The sequence below is a fragment of the Adelges cooleyi genome, unplaced genomic scaffold (assembly GCF_023614345.1).
Source record: "Adelges cooleyi isolate 19-005CV unplaced genomic scaffold, UGA_ACOO_1.1 ACOO_flye_CR_arks_rails_tigmint_CR_PRNA_23, whole genome shotgun sequence".
Taxonomy (NCBI): Eukaryota; Metazoa; Arthropoda; class Insecta; order Hemiptera; family Adelgidae; genus Adelges; species Adelges cooleyi.
In genome coordinates, this window is record NW_026095893.1 from 529,692 (window position 1) to 553,069 (window position 23,378).

Consider the following 23,378-nt stretch of genomic DNA (forward strand, 5'->3'; position numbering starts at 1 on the left):
CCGATATTTTATTTAGGGAATTGAATAGACTTATGAGACAAAAAGTAAAAATATAAACGCTTATAATAGGATTTTGAAAACAAACAAAATATGTCTGAGAACACAAACAGTTCGGTATAAACACCACAGAAAGTGATATCTCGTTTTACTATTTATTTGTACACAATTGGGCGCTTTCCGTTCTCCTCGGGAGATTAATATCTTTAGACGGTTTCTATACAATTTTTGTAGATAATTTCGGGGAAATCCGGTTATCGGCAGCAATGGCAATATTGAAAAAAATAACGCGGAAAATTCGAGACACCGACGATGTAGAAAACGTTTTATTTTTTCATCAGCGTCGACAAAATAATAGTAATAATTAAAAAAAAAAGTACAATACAGTGTAGTGCTTTAAAAACCTCTTTCGGAAACCCTCCGTACATTTTTTTTGTAAGAAGTAAAATAAAAATTGTAATAATCGTACGCGATTATTACGGATGATATATAAAATGGCACAAATACGAGCGGCAAACACTCGGATGACGATTGACAGTAAAATGTGTGTATGTAAAATAATGACAAATTGTTATATTATATTGTAATATAATTAAAATGTATAAAAATTGTTTAGCGGCGTAGATATAAACGGGGAAAGCCGGGCGGCTTAGGCGGGTAAGAGATCGAAATCGTCACTGACTAGAACCATGGGAACGTGTTCCTCTTCGATGTTGGGGTCGGCGCTGCTGCTGCACAACTGCAGTTCCTTCAGCTTCCAGCCCCAGTCCATTTTCTGGACGGCGTGCAGGCTTTCCGCCTCGTTGTGGTGCCGCAGCAACATGGATTCCTGTAAAAGACAACGGACGTTAGTTGGCGGTAACCGGTGGCCAGCGTTGTGTGTGTCGATTCGTCCGTACCTTGATTTTCTCCCACTTGTCGTCCACGTCTTGGAGCCACGACAAAAACAGACGGCCGTTGTACCGAGACCGAGCGTGCCTGTCTTTTTCTTCTTCTTGTTCCGGCGTCATGATGTTGTACACCTCGTCGTCTTTGAGTATGGTGCACACCGAGAACGGCAACAGTTGGTTGGCCAGGGCACGGGCGGCCCGGCCGTGCACCCTGAGTATCTCTTGTTCGACGCTCAACACCAGTTTTTCTTTTTCGACAATATGCTGTGTAAGAAAAAATATTCATTCTTGAGTAAGTAATGGTAATTGTGTTATTCATAAATAACATAGAATGATTTTCAAATACAATTTGTGTAATTGGCAATTTTAAAAATCTTAACGTCTAACGTACAGTTTTAAATAATAAATTATTATTTACACTTTTCTAAAAAAAAATATTGCCTATATAAAACTCCTTAAAAACCAGCCTAACGTTTATGTTTTAAAAAAGATAATTTATTTTCTAGCTTTGTTAGCCAGATTTCCGTCATTCAAAAGTATAAAGGTGTAAAAAAACAAAATAATAGGTGTCAATATTTTGTGTCATATTTACAAAATCGTGGCAAAAAAATAATATGTGACGTTTATTAAGCCGTCAATATGTGTGAGATCTGTACTTATTATACACTGTACTTTGTTTAAACTAGAGTTAACATTTGAAAAAATTAAGATAATTATAGAAATAGTTTGACTATAATCTCAATGCATTCAACTCGCTTCATACGCACACACACCTGTATACGAAGTCTTTGTCTCTCCTTTTCTTGTTCGACGAATAGTTTTTTAAGCTGATCGTGCAAATTGGCCGGCGACGGCGTCTGAGTGTTCACCACACGGCTGTTGGAGTTGTTGGCCAACACATAGGTACACCTATTCATCAGGTAGTCTTTGAACCCGGACGGCGGCTTCGGCTGCACCGGGAACAGGTTTTTACGCCTCTTGTCGATCTGTACACAGCACAGAGAGAAAAATATTATTTCAAATTAAGAAGACAAATAATTAAAAAAAGCTTGGAGCAGTGCCGGGCATGATTCGAATAATTTTTCCCCATCTTGATAAAACAATTCTAAGTTATCAGATGAATAAAACGTTACGCTGTTATTCGTCAAATCGCCTATTTGTTAGTTTTCAATGAAAATTAAATTATGTAACTGTGATATAATGTGAGATTGCAATTATTTTTTATTTAACTTTTTTTATATATATACAAATTGTACAGTGTTCTATTGATTTTTGCACTGTACCGTAGGACGGTCCAGTTACGATAAACAGTCTTTTCTCTCTCTTATTCGAAATTTACCCGGCGGCTCTGTTGTGGATAAGTCGTAAGACGTTGCCAAGGTACCTGTTTTCTAATATTTAAAAACATCTGGTAGCAATTGGTAACCGGAGTTGGTTCGACAGCGGAACCGGACGGATTGGTATCGGCTGCGGCCACGTTGGCTGCGGAAGAGTTATCGCTGTTTTCCGACTCGGTCCGACTAGCTTTCAGTTTCCGACGCCTCGGGTGCAGTTCCATCGCCTCGGCGGTGGTCATCGTCTCGGACGCCGCACCACCGTTGGCGGCAGCGGCGGCCGCCGACGAGCCCGTCGACTGTTGTTTGTCCTCGGCGGCGGCGGCGGCGGCAGCGGCCGTGGACGCCGACGAACCGTTATCGGCGGCCGTCTGCTGCTGCTGCTGTTGCTGTTCGGCAGTGCGGGCGGCGGCGGCGGCGGCCGGCGACGGGTTGGCCGAGCCCGCGTCCGCGGTGGCTGCGGCGGCGGCGGCGGCCGGCGAAGTAGTCTGTGCGAGTTGTTCTTCGGGTACGGTGGGCGAAGTGCCGCGGCTGGGCGCGCCGCTGCTGTTGCTGCCGGACCGGTTGGACGACCGCAGCACGCGCGTTTGCGGCGACTTCTGTTCGTCCGCGTTGATGACCGTGTCCGACGACCCGGCCGGCTTGGGCGGCGATTTCGGCGAGTTGGGCTGGTTCGACGACGGCGGCGACTCCTCCGAAGGGACCACGTACGGCAGCGCCGTATGGTGATGCGACCGGTTGCCGTTCTTGCCGTTGGTCCTGGCACCCGTGTCGGCGTCCGTGGTCGGTATCACAATTTTCAACGGAGGCACTTTGGGGCCTCCTCCCGGACTGTCGACGCTCGACGGCCCCGAGCCTCCGGACTTGACGTCCTCGTCGCTGTCGGGTTTCGGACTAGAGGCATCGTTTTTGCCTAAAATCAAAGTCGGGTTTATTTATGTACGCCAAAAATAATACAAAAACACAAATACAATATCTCGCTTACACACGGTGACGGCCATATTGTAGTAATCTATTTACTATTTTACTATAACGATATATCTATACAAAACTAATAATAACAAATGTAAAGATATAGTGGTGTAGATTACAGAAGATGGCCGCCGCGTTCTTGTGTGATATATATGAGTAGTATCTTGGATTCGAGGGGAAAACGTTTATTTTATTTTACCTTTGGCGTTTTGACCGTGGTCCTCCTTGCGCTTTTTGGGCTTGACTTCTTCGTCGGCATCGGCCTCCTTCGGTCGTTTCAAGTTGTCCCCGGCCGTGTCTTTTTCGGCATTCTTTTCGCCCTCAGTCGTTTCGCCGGTCCCGGCGGCAGCTCCGCCCGCGGCTTCTTTCGAATCTACAGGGTGGTCCTTGGCGGCACTTGCTTGACCCGCGCTGTCGGCCGAAGCACCGGCCGCCGTGCCCGAAGAGGCGGTGGCCGCGGATTGGACAGGCGTTTCCGGTTTGTCTTCAGTCTCGACGGTTTTCCTGTTGAGGAGAGAAAAATGGTGAAAAATTAAAATTAAGAATGGCGAATAACACACAACAAAACTTACGTGTCGCCGGTCATGTTGTTGTCTTCGGCCGCCGCTAATTTCTTGTTCTTCTCATCTTGTCTGGCCGAAGAACTCTTGAACTGGTTGTTGCCCGTGTTGGTCAGCCGCAACGTCACTCTGGGCGACGAATGCTGAAGCTGTTTGTCATTGTTGCCAACAGCTGTAAAAACAAAACAAAAAATGGTGAAATTAATGATAATAAAGAGCAAAGGGAAAAAAAACAAAAATACACTCGAGCCAATCGAACTCAACCTGTTCTGACAAAGTAAAACATAACCCGTTTGTCAAATGAGGAACAGAAAGAGTAGACAATTGTATTTTTACTAAACGAAGTACACGTTTACAATGCGGGTTTTCATTTATATTTATATATCTAATTTAATTTCTTAATAAAATTTCAAACAAATTTGTCGAATGTTTCCGGTTGAAGTGTTTAATGGAACATTTAGTTTACTTATTAAACTTAAACATTTCTATTAAATTAATTCTTACATTTTATATAAATCGTTTAATGTTTTTGCTGAACAAGTAACGACCTAATCTAATTAAAATGAAACGTAGGAGTTTGTTTTCAACGTTTGAATAACATTTCATTAGTTAATTAACATTGATATTTTAATGTGATAAGAAGTATTAACGTCTACTAATTTAAATAATTATAAGAAGTATTAAATTCCAAAACGTTGTATTACAAACAATATGTTTAATTAGTTTTTAATTTTTTGTTTTTATAAAATGTATTTTTAAACGTAGGTATAAGAAAAAAACAATATTTTTCCAACATTGGGACATTCATTTGATAATATTGATAACTATTCGACAGATTGAAAAACATTTTATCTAACTTGATGTTAACGGCTTTAATCCGTTTTGATCATTTTTATGGATTTACCGCTGAATAAAGTGTGCTTTGCCACTAAAATTAGAAAATGTATAATATTATATTGTACATCAAAATTAAAATACAAATTGTTTTACATGAATATTGTTAATGGAGACCGGATTGGGAATACAAAGCCGTTTGATAATATAAATTTGTACAACAAAAAAAACGTGTTAAACCAGATTGTTTTAAAAAAAAAATCTTTCCCTAGAAGAAGACGTTCTATCACACAGATAAATATATATATATTATAATATCTGTGTTGAAACATGAACATGTCTTATCAGTCATCTCTTATCAGCTGATTTCCCACAGATATATATTATAATCTCCTTGCGCATAATATTTTATAACACAATAATAATATTATGTTATCATTTATTTATATTTCTATGTATGTATACATTTAATTATTTTTTTTATCAAAGACACTATTTTTGTGATAATTGAAACATTAAGTACAAATAAGTCATTGCCATTAGTCTAACGTGTAACTTAACTAGGTCGCCGGCATTCAAGTGGACACAAAGAGTCGTTATGCACAAATGAGTGTTTGAACTTTTTAAAGGCAAACACACATTCAAGTGGTTTTTGAGGCGGTTAATGACATTTTCCTTCCATACGATAGCTTATTACCTGGTCGACTATTGTTTGCACATTTGTCATTTTGACAATATTCATAAGATATTTTTTTTGTAAAAGAGTGATTTTGTGTTGAAAATTTACCCAAATAATCCGGCAGAAGTAGAAACGTCCCGAAGTCAAAACGATAATAACATGTCGAATAAAATGTGTAATATAAAAACACCACGATTAATAATAATTACCAAACGCTTAACATTTTTTTTTAAGTATTTTAAACGGTATACGGAATTTCGGTTTTTGGCGAACACGACACCACAGCACATATTATACCATTGTACACATTTTACACAGACAAAACGTTTTACCTGTCACGAATAATGAATGGTAAATATTATTTTTCAGTGCATAAAATTAAATTGTTATTTCGAACAACGCGGAACGAGACACATTAATATCATAATAGTAGTTAACGGCATGACTGATCGATGACGTCATCCGTCGTTTAAACAACGATATGAATTAATAATAAAATATTAATCGATTTCGCACTATGGAACGTCGTAGTATAGTAGGCTACTAAACCGTGAAAAACGTTATCAAAAGGAATGTAAAATAATACAATAATAATTTACCAACAACAATCCGCGCGGCGATCAGTACACGAGTCCTTTTTCGAATGACGTTAATATTAAATATAAATTATTATTATGAAAACTGTAAATACAAATTTTTATACATCTTTGTTGGCAAAAAAAAAATGGCGCGCGAAAGTAGACGTCATCGCCCACCGTTGAGCTCACCGATGGATGTAAATTTTATCTCCTACGCGAAAAAAAAAAAACCACTCAACTATTCCAATGGCGGCCTTAAATGCAAGTCCAACGAGTAAAAACGACTAATTTTGTCGTCTCGACGTGAACACAACCGGAATTTGATTAGTCAGAATACATTTTCGTCAGGTTTACATTTTTACACATGTTTAGAAAACTAAATGGACATCGCAGCTGTAATAATAATTGTACGCCGATCTTATAACGACAATAACGTATGCACGTATAATATTATGCTTAAAACTGATAAATTAAATCTGTGAAATCAAATATAATGTATTTTATCAAATTTAAATAAAAAGTGTCTGTTGAAATATTCTGTAAACAGAAATTCATATCGCGTAAAAAAATACAATTTTTTATCGCTACAAAAAAAAAAAAAAGATGTTAGTATATAAAAAACCCAAAAACATGGGTTTACATTACATGGGTCGTTTTGTGTACACATTGGAGTGACCGTTCTGATTTTATTTATTCTGTGCTAAAATTATTTTTGTTTATATAATATAATATATGTATATATAATTTAGTACATTATAACAAAAACATGGTTATTTGTTTTCTGATGTACGAAGAATTCGGTATTTAACTAGTAATTATTGATATTTTCAAGTTATTGTCTGAGACGTTTATTATTTGAAAGTAATATGATATTAATTCATTTCAGACATAATTTTTATGAAATCGGCTACGACCAGACACAGGTAATTTACACTGTTTTTAGTAGTAAAAAATTTTTTTATTATTTTCCCACTAAACCCGTTTATTAATATAATAGCTGCAGTGCAGCTGCTGCACCGACTAAGTTGGCCTAGAATTTTTGTCATTTTTCCATGTAGTGGTTTTTTTTTCTTTAATATGTTTTTTTCTTAAATTAATTTTTTAGCTTTAACGTTTTCATTTGCATAAACGCAATATTTTATTAATATTTAGTTCTTGTAACGTGCCTAAATAGCAATGCGTTATCATTAAAAACACTGCAATAACCTCATTTTCGTTTTGATACGGATTAAGGACATTTTTTTTTACATTATAGTTAAAATATAATATTCGTTAAAATTTCTCAATCAAAACATGTTTATCGTCAAGGATAAAGCATAAAAAAAAGCTAGGAAAAACACATTTATGGATCAACATTTTTTTTTTTATTTGTTATTTTATCCTCACTGCATTGGATGAAATTCTGTATAATCAGCTGTTGATTTTGTAAATGTAAAAAAAAATCACAATGTCGATTACAATTTATCAACAATTAATTTTATCGCTCATTGACAGCTTTACTCGATTCTACTAGTTTCATATCAATGTATATTTTACTGATAAGAAAAAAAAACGTACACACGATATTTTATTATTAGTTATTCGACTTGACGTTATCTGCTCGTGTTACACTTTACATTGCACCTACTTAAACCGCATAAAAAAACGTTTACACACACACGAGCATTGTGAACAATAATAATATAGTTTTACAATAACGGGAAACGTGTCAATAGAATAAAATTATTTTTGTTTATTACATATTTTCTCATTCGTTTGACAAAACAACGCTTGGAATATTTTAACATAATAACATCTCATACCTACCAAACCGACAAACGGTGCATATCAATATATAATATGTATTATTACTACAGTTACTTAGTTAAGTCATTTATTATTTACTCCCACGCTTATTTACCAAACGCACCGTGAATTCCAGGAATAACCGAAGTTCCTGGAATATTTGCAACATTCTTAAAAACCGTTCTATTAATAATAAGAGGAGGTCGTACACCATCGACATAGTATTATTATTTGAATGGATTGTTATTCGGTGTGGACGGACAGACAAACAACATTTTTTTCTACCAAATCTCAGGAAATCTTATCTTAACGTTACCGTTGTAACGTAAGAATTTGAATAAACAAATATGTATTTGGAGGCTGCTAGGGTATGTCGATTGAATATTATGATGTCGGATAACCGATGACGGTTTTCCGAAGTCTGAAAAATGCCTTTTACTGGGATTTTTTTTCCACCAAAAGGAAAAATCGAAGTAATCTGAAATGAATAGAAAATATAATCCGTTTTCAGCGGCGGCGACTTGGGTATTTTTTTTTCTTTTTAAGAGAGAAAAAAAATGGAAAAGTAAAAGGTCATTCATTCGGTCTGGCAGATATGAAAAATGTATAAGAGAGAAACGCGAGAGAAAAAGGAAAAGGAAATAAGACTAGATCAGTGTGTTGAAAATGGAACGAGCTAGTTTGTCTGCAATAAGGCGGCCGCGGCGTTGTAAGGCGACGGCGGCCGATCGAGAAACGTGACAACGTCGCAACGGCAAAACTGAAAAACGTTGCGCTCCTCCTCGAGCACAGAAGCTACCCGCGCGGCCGGGCCGGCTTAATTTGTAACTGAAATTTTCTTTTAAACTTAAAAAATATGTTCTCAAAGTTCCTGGCGGACTAACTGTACCTTTGACGCGTCGTCGACAATGTGACTGACGGAATTATCAGCGCCGGAATGTGATAGCCACCTCTTTTTTTTTTAGGGGGGAGAGGAGGGACGACAGGGACGGGCACACTCGGACCGACGCTCGACGACACAACGACAACAACAACACCGAGACACCGACCACGACGATGACAATAACAACAACAACAACAACAACAACACAATACGCACTCGCGATACGAGCAGCAGACACTGGCGGCACACCGTGGTCGAGTCGGGTCTACAGTGTGTGCGACCTCGTGGTCGCAATGCGCGTACGTTGTGCGTCCGTGGTAGAAGCGGCGTTCAAGGTCAACGGCGACGACGAGCTAGAGAGTTTACCACCGCCGCCACCGCCTTGTACCCCACTTTGGGCCGGAAGGCACGACAAGCGCGAAAGAGAAAGACCCAGAACGAGTGGCCGCCGGACGGACGGACGGACGGCCAAGCGGACGCGAAACTTGGAAGTCTCCGAGGCCATTGAAGCATCCAAAATGTGTTTTTTTTTGCTTTGGCATTTTTAAAAATCTCTCCTCTTGCCATTATTGGAAGACAGCCCAATACGTCTTCCGGGCCCATGGTCGGCCAAAACCAGGACTTTGCAAAAAAAGCCACCTCCCAAAATCCAGTTCAAAGCAGCTACTTGTTACTACTTATACTTGTATTTTGTTAATTAATTGAAAATTGTCCAGGTTGGTTTACAAAGCAATAAGATGAGTGTAATTATATTATTTACACACTACAAAGTAGAGCCAAACTAATGACAAAGTTCCAGAGCTTAAAATATTCTCTTAAAAACGAGGAAAAACAAATTCAACAAAACTTATAATATAATATTGAAAGAAACTTTAAAATCTGAATTTCTGGTAACCTAATCTTTAAACTAAATTAGTTTAATAAAACTACTTACCAAGTAAATGATGTGTCAAAATATCGACAGTATTTTTATTTGGAAATCTTCAATTCTAGAAGAATCCTTCCGGCAAAGGCAAACTTGAATGGTAATAAAATATAAACTGAAATAAATCAGTTAAGCAGTTGCCAGCTGATAAAGCGAAACAGCAGTCGGACATAACTGTTGTGTGATGTAGTTAAGAAGAGTAACTTATCTAATTAAATATAAATGTATTACCTTAGTTTTAGGACAATATCGACAACAAAATCAAATTACTCCAACGGATAACGACAAAGGGCAATCGTTACTACAATTTACACGAGATCGATCGCCTAAAGAAGCAACCAACGACTAACTACATTATAATAATAACAATTATTATTATATATTGATGTTGTTTTGGTAAAAAATCGTCGATAATGAATGCATTTCAAGGATGTGAAACTTGTAGCACAAAAACGTCGAATAACATTACAATATAATGTATTTTATAATATTAAACAATAAACAACTAACCGTGGAAGAAACATATCAAGTCAATGCATTTTTCAACGTCATTGGAAATAGTTGGAAGTTTGAAATAGTCGACAAAACGAGCAAAGGCGATTACACAAAACCACCGTTCATTAAAAAAGAAATATAAAATACAGGTAATCAAATTCCTAAACAATATTAGTCACAGTTCGATCCGGCTTATCTTGTGCTGAAGTTAATGATGACGTTGGTGTATGAAATGTTTTATATTTAATTAGCTAGCAGGCTCTCACCATTCATTATTTACTTTCTTATCGTACATCTGTTATCTGTTAATTGCCAAGTCTTAATTTGTATAAAAACTGTTGTACAACAAATACTGATCAAATGTTTCATGTTTTTTAATTGAAGGCTTGGAATCGGCTATCCAATTCGACTGGAAACTTTCAAATTAAAACAACAAAGCCCTGTTCTGTATCCTATTTTAATTTTAAATGTTTCATTAAAAAAACACACACTAAGAACTCAGGGAAATGGACATTTTCATGTTTAAGTTATCATTTGTAAAATTAGCCTCATCCGGTTCGGTGATCATTGTACGGTGATTTCCATCGCAGAAGTCACGTCCAATGTACTTGCTCGGTTTTCTGTAGAAAAAAATCTTTGTTTTGTACAGATTTAAATCGTGCAAGATTTTTTTTAGTGTCCGACCAACATCGGATGTTTTCTACAAAACGATAATATATATATATATATCATTTCGACGATAGTCCAAGTCTGTCGAACACTAAGCGTGTGTGTTGTTTTGGACGAAACCCCAGACAAAAAAAAAAATCAACGATTCAGACCTTTTACCTCGTAATCACTGGCACATAATAATAATTATTGTTCGATTGAAATATAATATTTAAAAAAAAAAAACTGGTATTGGCCAATCGCGACAGTGTGCAATGTTGGCAAAAACACACACACGACTCGTGTGTGTGTGATCAATCAACGACACTGTAGGCAATAATAAAAAATAATAGCAAACAGATTATAATATGCGACGTTAAAAAATAATTGTATGCATCAAATGTATGCTAATCTCGCTGTTCCGTTGACAATTATTATTCTAGAACTACGGTTATAATATTGACAGAACCCTTGGAAGTCCTAGTCATACCACCAGGGATGTGTGTGTTTAGATAAACCATAGGTTTGTCTTATCTATTCGATTGTCTTACACGTACAAAACAGATCTGGCCCGTCGTGTGGTAAAAATAAAAATCAATCATGTGTCTGTTGTCAAATTTCAAGACCACCATCATTAAAAAAATGCGTAACACTCTCCATTGTGTGTGTAAGACCCGAGGAGATCTTGCACGGTATAGGGTGTGAGCAAAAAAAAATTGTTTATTAGCTAAATACTGCGAAATTACCCGGAAGAAAAAAAATTTATATTTTACTAACTAAATACAATATTAAATATTCATTGAACGAATCGCACGCGGCCATGGATTATTTATTTTTAACTAGCCGATAACAATAATAATAATAATATCGTTTTGCAACAACTTTGGAATGTGCTTTTAATAGTAATAACAATAATAGCGCACAACGTTTGACGTGTGTAGTGTATTATATTATTAGAAAACACATTATTGAACCCGGCATTCTCACTCGCAGTGTTGTTATTGCCTGTTGCCCAGTTCTTAATTATTATTTTGCTCTCTCTTTTTAACGCCGACCATAGTACATCATATTATATTATATATGTACATACCTACTGGCTACTTAAGTCATAGATCTAATATAAAAATAAACCGAACACGGTTTTGTGCAAAAAATTCTATACAGAGATTACAATAGAGAATGTTTCTATCGTCATAACAGTATACATTTAATATATGCCAAGTACCTGATAATTAGCATTCATCAGAATGTCAACCACCGACGGACATCATGTAAATCTATTGAGGAACACCCTGTATACAATATACAAGGTGGTGCCAACTTTTTAATAGGACCAGCCGAGGGGAAACGAGTGGGATCTTTACAAGACGTAGCAATTTTATAAGACATCACACCATCCGACGTGAGAGAATGCCCACATGAGTCGTGCAAATTTTATATTTAATTTAACTACCATCGTTCACGATAGCAATGCAGCCAGCGTGCATATATAGCTAATTGAATTCTTAGAGATATTGTGGAAAATCAACAAATCCATTCATCGAAAACTACTACATCTACTAATTACCGGATAGACTTTAAGGAACCGCGAACCGTTTCCAATTTAATTCTTATGAAAATATGTTTAAACACTAATCACGAAGCAAAAAATGAACAGCTGTTGTTATCTATTATTTATCATGTTAACGTCGTAACCATACACTGACCGCGTTCTAACCACTGTGGTTACTTGTATTGTAATTTATTATACTACAACAGTGTTATTCCTCCAATAATTGAAGTTACCATCTTCCGCCATCTTTGTGGTAAATAGAACCTGCTATCAAATGTTTATCACTGTTTACAACAATTACAAGTCAAGTTGGCAGTACAGTATCACAGTTATATTTTATATGTATATATATATATTATTTTATACACACATAAATGGCGGAAGTCGACTTCAATTCTTATCACTAGTTAGCAATCAGCTTATCAGTTATCACTTAGCATATATATATATGTCCGTGGTTATCGCTTATCATACCCGGCAAAACATGGCGGTTGGTCTTAGTTTTATAAAAAACCTTCGAGTGTTGTATTTTTCAAGTTGTGGAAAAAATCGCGTACAAAGAGAAACGCGTGGTGTGGAAAGATTGTTAAAAAATGTTCAATCAAAATTCGTTGAATTAAAAACAAATTTACTAGCTGACCGGTCGGTAGACGTTTTCTGTATTTCCGTAAGTTACACGATGAATAAAATTGCACAATCTTATGCATTGTTGGCCTAAGGTGGTCTTGTAAATTCCATTTTTCCATCAGATACAATTTACAAAACACACACGGCCACAATATTAAATTGCAACACCGAAAGCGACCGACAACTCCATTAATGGAGAAGCATACGAGATGTCATTTTGACGGACACCACGCTGACTATTTTTGTCCTAATGTTTTTTATGTTGGCTTGCACATTATGATTTATGCTGGGCGCCAAAACACGGCAGAAAGCAAAGCGAATATCTCTCCTCTCGAGTCAACAAAATATCAACATTTCAAAATGTTTTCCCTAAATTTTATCACGAATGTTATACCGTATTACATTGAAACAAAAACCACATTTACATTTGCCAAATTAACCGTTTATATTTAGTCCACCAGGCCAAACTAAAAGAATTTTCGTTATTTCAAGACACTCGACAACATTGTAACAGTAATCTAATATATAAAACTATTATACACATTATATATTAGTATACATCTCATAGAATTCCTTGGATTATTTCGAACACAACCAAATATTATGTTACAAAGTAATATTATACAATATGTATTGTGTTAACTCAACGGTAGAAACGAAAATCCCTCTTCTCCACCTCTCTGCCTTTGGAATGTACAGAATTAAAAGGGTGTCTTTTCATAGACAGCCCAAGTACACTATCCAAAAGCTTAGGTAACACGAGAAGTCCTCTCTCAAAGGCGACCCTACTGAATGGGTATTTTATTTCTCACTTACAAGCCCCCATTAGTATAGTGTATAACGGTTCCACTCGACCATTAAACTGAAGTCAAAAGCTTTTTGGGTTTGTCCAACCCTTAAAATTATTTCAAACTTAACCAACTGATATTGATTATTAGGTTTTAGAAAATGTTATATCATCCCAGCCGGGTTCCCTATCTAAACAACACTCGAAGACACGATCAAAAATAAATTAAACCGCTCTCAAATAGCAAAACGTGTGCATTTCTACTTGAAAAATAGCTCAAATTCGATTGGATAAAAAAAAAAGGAAATGCCATTATCGCGCGCCTTTGACCAACAGAAATGTTTTGTCGTTACCACAAAAGTAATAACGGTCTAACCTCAAAATATATGTAGGTCAAATTTCAGAATGAGAAATGCTTCGACTGTTTTTTTTTTTACCACCCTAACCGAAACAACGACACGATGACGAGCTACTAGGTCATTAAAAAAATGTGTTGGCTAAAACAAAAAAAAGCGGTTTGGGGTAACGGTAAAAATATTCAATATCTCCATTGTCAATCGCTGTACTCGTTCACCTATAAACATAAAACCCTGAACACCGTTGGGTTGCCATAGTTTTTTTTTTATTAATCTTTGTTTCACATTCTCTCCTGTACAGCTGTAGTGTGTACACCACCATGACCGGTCTTCCCAGTGCGTACCTGCATTTAACTTCTTGGCATCGGATCTCGAGTGTAACGTGCAGCCGAGCAATGCCAAGAAAACAATTTTTTGACAAACAATACATGGTGGTATTATGTAAAACGAGCAGGGAATATAATGATAATAACAAAAAACAATGTCTTTTGAGTATGTTGAACTCTTTGAACATTGACTTTCGGCCGGTCAATAGGTCGAAGGTCACAAGACAAACGAACCTCAGGCGTTTATGGAGTCAATAATGAATAATTTAATAATAAAAAATAATAATAATAAAGGGTCATTCCATGCCAAATCATGCAGATAGTTCCATAAAATCGTACCACGTTACTCAATGACTAATTATTATGATATCGAAATGGAACTTTCACTGAACAATTGTAATAATTTAATTGTTCTTTTTCATAATATCTTCATAAACAATTTTTTAAGTAGCTAAAAATTAACACAAATTAAAAATTTTATAAATTCCATTAAATTTTTACACTAACTCAAGGTCAGTGTCAAAAAAAATACATTTTTTTATTCTGACACTTCAAACTATACACTTTTAATTCATGATTTTTTTTTAAACGATTTCTTTCTTATGATGTATAAGTAACTTGTATGACTAAGGTGGCCGACCCCATGTAGTTGGAAGTGTAAGGCGAAGATAAAGAAGAAGATGATGTGTAAGTAACTACACAGTTTGGCGTTTTACTAAAAAAGTGCTATATTTACAAACCTAACTTTTTAGAGCTTAAACTAAAATTTCTGAAATTTGTACAGCATTTACTTATATGTATATACAATATCTGGTAAACGTTTGGTAACGAAGACATATTTTTACTAGGAGCTGTAAGAACTTAACAAGATGGACCAGGGGCGTATTAAGATATATTATTTTTATGCTGAGGCTGAAGCAAATGAGTTATCTCCGAGTTCTAATCCAAAAACTAGACTTAAAAATTTGGTAAAACAAATATTATGCACACAGTGTTATTTTTGTAAACGATAAAAACCGACCAGCATGCGCCGAATCAGCATAATCGAATTGGTGTGTACAAGAAAATTTAAGAGGCAATACCACCAACGTGTGAATAATATTGTAAGTCGCCATTTGTTGTTGCGGTTTAATAATTAAAAAATAATAATAATAATAAATGTTTTTCTCGCTTTAGTAGGTGTTAAAAGTTTAAATTTTCAGTATTCCTTGAATATTTTCCAAAGACGGGTACACAATTTATAGAGTACACTTTTTTTGTATAAAGTTCCGTCGGTTGTAGAACTTTGCATGTAAATAACAAACCTAGTTCGAGTATTGTATGAAAGGCAAACAAGTAGAAGAAAAAAATTGAATGTACACTAAAAATTGCTAGCCTAAATAAGCGAGAAAATGTCTAAATTTAATCTATTTTTTTTACAATTACTCGTTTTGTAGCAGTCAAACAAAATACAACGACATTTCTGTACAAAACACGCCAAGTCAATTTTGATGATGAGATTATTGGAATTTGCATAGTCTCATACTAGCCGGACTACGTTATAAATTAAAAATTGATAAAGCAATTAAAAAAAAAAAACAAATAAAATAACAATACTAACAAGTATATAGTGTAGCTACAAATTGTTTAATAGCTGATTACAGTTTCGAAAAATATTGTTTAAATAACACACATTAACCGATGCCGTATTGGAGGGAGACACTAAAAAATTGTTCAAAGACAAAATAACCGTAAAAAAAAAAACAAAAATGTGCATTATTTTTATTTTTATTTGCTTTGTGTTATGCTACCAAACACCGGCTTAGGTAAACAGGTTTTTTTGTTTTTTCGACGGGAGGAACGGCCTTTTAATCAAAATTACAAAAAGCGTTGTGCAACAACAACTGAACAATCAAAAGATCTTTTTTTGGGGAGGAGGTGAGGAAGGGAAAAACCAAAACGCACACACTTAAGCTAGTAGGTACAGTAAGATATTGCTACGTCACGGCTACGTCAGCGGTCTTATGAGAATTTCCACTTTGCACATAAAATATGTTCTTATTTGAACAACGGCCAAATGTGAATGGAATTTTTAACTACCGATGTGCTTTATACATATATATATATATATATATATATATATATATATATTACCGGAAGAGAGTTCATTCATTGAAAACTTTCAACAAAAGCAGTTTACAAAGTTTAGCACAAGACATACCAAGTATTAGCACTAATTCGGTTTTATTAAAAAAAAAACAATAAAGCTCCTTTGGGTTCGCGCACAAACTCAATAAAATACTATAAAAAAACAATAATTTCCAGTAAAACACCAACACAACATTTAATGGGTTTAAACAAAAAAAATCGGCTGACAAAAATATAATAAACTCGGATTTAAATCCAGTTGGATCTGCCTAAAAAAGGCTTTAAAAACTATTCGCCCCTCTTCAATAATAGTGGACAAAATTTGTTTTACCAACAATTTTTTATAAATAATATCATAAAAAACCTTTTTTTTTCAACAAAAAAAGTAGTTAATTAAATGTATAAAAAAATATAAAATTATTATTATATATAAAATATATGAAATGTATTGTTTTGTACAAAAGAAAATAATAATTGTTGATAATAGTTTGAGCATTTGATAATTTATAAACATTAAGTAATCTATTACCACTGAATTGATAAATATAGTAAAATATTTTAATATAAATTACTTCGTCATTTCTAGTCCAAAATTTGGGTTTTCAGTTGCAATTTGAATTTATTTAGTGTTTTTTAAGTACGCCGAAAATCTAGTTTTCTTTAATTGTACCTGAATACAATAATATAGTAATTAGTGCTAATGCGTTAGATACAAATTTTTACTTTTTTAAAAACGATGATTTATACAATGATAAAAAAGAAAAGTGCAAACTAATTAAAAAACTTTCACTGAAAAATTCAGATGATTATAATTTTGAAAATTCAATCCAGAGATTGTCACATCTGTTTTCAAGGGGTTAGTTAGTTTTTTGGTGCCAAGATTTTTTTTTCTAATAAACATTAATTAGAGCTTCTTAAAGCCAACAAGTCTTAATATACCATATTCTTGCACGTGTAGCAAAGGTTATTAATAAGTGTTTGTTTCTTTTATAATAACACAACACGAGAACGTTAACGAAAACTTAATTTTTAAGAAGACTTACAACTACCAATGAAATAATGAATTTTGCAGAAAATTTCCTAAGGCCTAGAGGGCACGGAAGGGAAACCTTCTACTGTTCGGTGAATCGGGTCATGCTTAGGAAGAAAAGCCAAATACAACTTGTATTTAGGATTTTATTTTTAAAATTGAAGTCATCCAAAAATATCCTCGGTGAGCATTATAATAGGAGTTTCAGAAGAAGAAAAAATGTTCAAAAAAGAAAATTGAGTTGTTTTACTATACCAAAGGTCTCTCTGAATGAACTTCTCACAAACAGCTTCAAAAGGCAGTGCTCGAACGTACACACTAATATAACATAACTTGTACATAGTTTTGAAATTAAGATTTTATTATAGTAATACCTAATAAAATAATCGAATATAATTTGGCCTGTGTGTAGCCTTAACTAAAAAATAAATAAATCAATGAAATGGAAAATGTTAATATATATAATATGGTACAATGTCAAAATTAGAAATCAATATTTTAGGCTTTTTAATTCCAAATTATCAAATATGGTCTGATTTCTTAAGCAGCAGAGTTGGACATTGTTACTAGAATATTTAATAAAACGTTAATAATATGTATTTTCAAATAGTTTTATTTAGCTTGGATGGAGGAGCAGTTTTAAATTTGAATAAAAATAATATTGTTTGTAATTTTTGAAATTTTTTAAGATGTTTTCATCGATTAACCATTTATAGATAGCCCACCACGTATAGTTATTAAAACTACATGGTCAGGTTTGGTTTTTATATGGAACAGTGCTGCTGAAAAACTATACTACCTGCTCTATCCATTTACCTATACATTATGTGTCTCGAGTCTTGAAAACCACACATTACTAAGTAAATGTTTTCCAATGCAAGTACGTGGTAAACGTGGTAAAGATGTTTATTTTTAAGGCTTCGACAAAACAGAAGTGTAACTGCGGTTGCTATAATAATAATAATAATAATGTAGAACGCATATAATTATTCGAAAAGCAAAAAGGAAATCGATTTCGCTCGAGTAAGTCGGTTAGGACGATCACTTCCATAAACAGAGAGAAGTCCGGTAAGTAAAGCTACAGTGATATTGTGGAACACATTTCTCAACTACTTCTGGACTGGAAAGTACCTAGTTAAAAACATGTTTAGATATTATAGTTTAAAAAAAAAAAATGTATAGTTACACAATTTTAAACCCGGCAAAACGAGAACTCGGGAGATACAATATTGGAAATTTACAAAACTTCCATTGCGGTGACGTCATTATTGGTATTGGCATTATTATAATTATCATGTTCTATTGTTTGACAGAGCACAGGAGAGAGTTCATTGTCGTCGGGGGCTTGTGTCAATCGATATTGTGTGCGACAAGGACAAATGCCAGACTCGGTAATCAAAGGCGAATTTATTTTTCCCAACCGACATGGCTGGTAGGTAAACCATAACGAGTATTCATTAAATGTTTATATGGAAATTTGTCAATAGAGAATAAAAGAAAAACAAATTGTTTTTTTTTTTTTGTTGACTCAAAATTTATATTTTGTTCAATAATATGTTTTGGTAGTAGAGACCTAAAAAACATATATAGAGAAAAAAATTACATTTTAAGTAGAATACATTTTCAAAAACTACCGGTTCGACAATAGCGCGGCGGTGTAGCAAAAGTCGTCGAAAGTTCAATTAAAGCAAATTGAACAGCAATTTAACATGTTATTTTACGACGGAAACGTTTTTTATCGGTCTTGCCAATTTGCAACCCAGGAAGGTTTACATAAACATTCTAATTTATGCTTATTATAAAACTCCCCTTCGATTGGCCAAGGTTATCTGCGACCGCAAATCCGATGTCTTAAAAAAAAAAAACATTTAGAATGATTCATGTAATATTTAATAATAAAAAAAAAAAGATAAATGAATAAATTAACCGTTATTAAAAAAATCTAGTTCAATAAAAATTCACCAAATCGGGGTCAAAACGGTCAAATGCTTCGTTGCATTGACGTTTTTTTTTTTTGTTACAGTTATAAATATAGACTAGACATACTAGAGTGATCCTGAAATAGGTTTATTAGGAGGAGAATTTTTATGCTAGACCCGATTGGGTGCAAATCTCGGTTTCAAAATTGGTTGAGTTTTTTATTTCAGTCATTTTGTCTACCTTTTTGTTAAAAAAAATGATGACAAATTTGTCGAGTAAAACTACTTTCAGCTGAAAAATCTCAAAAAAAAAAAAAAATAATACAATACATTAAACTAATTTTTAATCCTAAATACAATTTTGAGCCCCTTAGTCAGATTTCACAACAACTTATTGAAACTTATCAATATGGTAGAGGAGGTGGGCGAGACTGTTCAAATTTTACCTGACCCAAGCCTAAATTTTTTTTTTTTTTAAACGTTATGAAAAATTATGTCATCAAGGCAAATACAGATTATTACAACCGGTTATCAACTCTGTATGCACAACAGTAGTGTGTGTTTGCGTGCAACGTTTACTTACAAGTAATAACTACATATAATAATATCGTACTTGCATGTACCGCACCATATACACACCTTAATAGCGTTTTTTTTTTAGATACAATTTATTCTAATAAAAAAAAAAAAAACGCCAATACATTATTTGTTTAGATGGGAACGGATAGAATATAGGTCGCTCTTCCTAAACAGGAACGAACGGTTAATTGAAAAAACTCGGTTAAAAAACATGTGTCTACCAATACAATGAAAAAAATGTATACACTTTATTTAAAACCAAACTACAACATTCATCTTGTAAGATTTTGCTCGCTGAATCCGAATCTGATAAGTTTTAAAACAAAAAACAAGACACGTTCTTTTGATCTTAAAAAAACATCAGCCAAATATAGCATCAAATTATTATTTTAAATATATTTTTTCTCTACCAAACTCATAAAAACCGGTTTCATAAAAATGTAATGTTTTTTTTTTCAGCCTTCAATGAGATTTCAACTACATTTAGCTTAAAAATAAAATAAAAAGAAACTGCGGAATACATTTACATATATAAGTAAACTTTCGAGGTGCAATAATTTCTTTTTGATTATTTTAACTGAAACAAAAACGGGTCAAATGCCAAAAAATGACGATCAAATATATCGGACAAGTGACGATGGGTCTTATATAATATAATAAATGACAGTATGATGGTTTATTTTACGAAGCTGCTAACCTAACCTAAACCCTTGTCCAATGAGAGAGTATCAATTGTGCTATAGTGGTTTCGCATCTGTTCCAAACGGTCCCTAACCGATCATCAAAAACCGGTTTTCTCGGTTTGTTGTGTACATTTTATTATTAGCCCAGACTTGAGTTGTTGTGTTGATTTTCAGGGCCAAAAAAAATAAAATTGCACGGTTTACATTGGGCTGAGAAAATCCAATCGGTTTTATAATAATCGTTATAATATTTTCCCAGAAGACTCTCGGACAGGTAGATATGAAGAAAACAAAACCAGTTGTTGGTCGACACCAACAAAGGCGCAAACCACATGTTATGTTGATGTTATTATACTCTTAGACTGAGAAAACATTATTATGTTGTTTTTATTAACGTCGTAGACGGTTTTCGTTGAGGATGTCTCTACTTGAAACTAATATTGTCAGTGTATTATAGACAACAAAAAAAAAAAACTAATAAAATACTATATTTTGTTGTTTATTTTTGTCCTAGGTTTAGTAAACATTTTCAAATGAAATTCCTGTATACAAATAAATTGTACGATTATAAATCTTTTATACAGTTTGAAAAAACTGACGTCACATTTTTTGAGTAAAATATTGTACTTATTTCTTCAGTGTCCACGACCTTTTAATAATATGTAAAATTATTTATACAACGATAAATAGGGCTCTATAACTTGGGAATTTTGTATTTTTTGCATTAAGTACAATACACAATGAAAAACGAGCATACTGATGGTTTTAACAGATTCTTCGAGAGAGCAAAAACAGTAATGACAAAATAATGTTTTGTGATAAATTGTTGATTTTAAAACTGTACTTATTGCGCGATATCTTACAAAAACGGTTCTATTTTTATTTTTAAAAAAATATCAAGTATTTTTCTATTTAAAACTGAACACATATTTTTATTTATACATAACCTATAGTCTGTATTGTTTGTGATGAAATATATATTCACTATCAATATTATAATAAACTACCTGTGGGGAAAACATTGAATTTCATTTTTTTTTTCTCATTTGTATTCTACGTATAATATAACATAGTTTCTATTTTTATTGTTTGCTTATTTACCTAACCAAGACTGGAAATCGTTTCCAATTGTATATACTTTTAAAACGCGATAAACATTATACATACTTTACATAATATTGTTTGTTGTTAAACGAGAAAATTCCCAACCACAAATTCGACCAAACACACAATTTTATTGAATTTTTTATATTTTCCAAAAGCAGCCATTAAAAAAAAAAACAATCTACAATTTGTTGGATATAATAAGTAGGTAATAACTGAAAGAGCGTTACTCATGTTATATTGCGGTAATCGAAATTCGTGTATTCACAATAGTATGTTTTCCACGCGGACAATACAAGAAAACGAACCACGAATACACGCGACACGCCGGCAATGCACAATTATCGCACTTTATCCGTATAAATTAAATGTATAATTATTGGACAATAAACACGTTTCACATATTATAGCAACCCAAATTCGACGACCTTTAGCTAAAGATTTCCGTTTCTCGACCGAAACGTTTTTTACTTGAACTTCAGAACGACTCAGGACGATATGTTTGTACATTTTTACGACAAATTTTGCATATTGTTTTAGTGCAGACAAAAAAAATAGTCACCGGAACGGTTACGGATCGGATTTGGGAAAATGGGCGACCAAAGGGATGATCGCAGTGTAAATTTCCAAAAAAATATCTACAAAACACGGTCGTCGCCGTCATTTTACAGCAGCATGTACACCTAATATTATACAGCCAAGTACGCGTGATAATTAGTTGCATAATATTGTCAATATTCGAGTACGAAAAATAGCTACAAAAATTAATAATACATAAAGGTAAAAAATTAATAATAATAATAATAATAATCAAACCGTACCCGTCGTGGTGGTCTTGTAACGTTTTTTATATGCGCTCATGTTGCCAAGTTTGCTGTTCGGTTCACGGCACGGCTACACCATATCGGCCGCAGACGATCACGCAACGTCGCACAACCACCGGCACGGCGAAGGCAATCGAGGCGGCGGCTGCGGCTGCGGCGGGCGGGCGGGCGGGGAAACGGCCGCCGGTGTGTATATACGTATATACACACGCTATACGATAAAATAAATAACGAACTCGATTGTCAGCGGCAGCTCGACGACAACGGCGGCGGTGGCGGCGGCGGCGGAGAGAAGGCGAAACGAAACGAAAGCGCCACCCGGACCGTTTCGGACGACGGCGTCGGCTGCGGAGTGTATGTTATTATTGGCGGCCGTGCGCGCGGCGGCGAGTCGTGCCGCCGCCTATGCGGCGTGCGTGTGCGTGTGCGTGCGTGCGCGCGCCGCGTGCGTGTTCGACGGAAATTTCGTTACAACAAGCGGCAACGGCGCGGGCGACGGCCGAACACGGAGTACTGTAAACCGGCGGCGGCGGCGCGGCCGATTAAGCGTAAACCGCCGCCGGGGAGGCGCGGCCTGTGCGGACTGCCCCCCGCGCCGCCGCGCGCCCTGCCGGCGCGGCGGAACGGCAACGCCGCTACCGACCTTGGGGAACCTCCAAAAAAACTTCCCTCCTCCGCCAGAGCCGCTTCATCCTCATCATCGTCCTCCTATCGGGCGGGCCTCCTGTGTTTGCACACTAAGTGTCACTATTTTTACAATTAACCGGTCCTCAATTGTAGAAAATTTAAATACTCAAGTCAGAAATATACTTATATTTTGAAATAAAAAAAAAAAATTAGAAAATACGACCCTAAAAAAGGGGTCATAACTTTTTTTTGAAAAA

At 35.0% G+C, this 23,378-nt stretch overlaps 1 protein-coding gene across 1 annotated transcript; it reads right to left on the bottom strand.

Moving 5' to 3' along the window:
• Positions 1-294: 294 nt before the first annotated feature.
• On the bottom strand, positions 295-22,831 carry LOC126836274 (ankyrin repeat domain-containing protein 11). Its single transcript, XM_050569529.1, has 7 exons — positions 22,492-22,831; positions 3,766-3,925; positions 3,393-3,697; positions 2,272-3,134; positions 1,661-1,873; positions 897-1,151; positions 295-826 (listed from the first exon to the last, which is right to left on the bottom strand). Exons 1-7 carry the CDS (start codon positions 22,529-22,531, stop codon positions 647-649), a joined length of 2,016 nt encoding a protein of 671 aa, XP_050425486.1. The 5' UTR covers positions 22,532-22,831; the 3' UTR covers positions 295-646.
• Between the last annotated feature and the right edge of the window lie 547 nt (positions 22,832-23,378).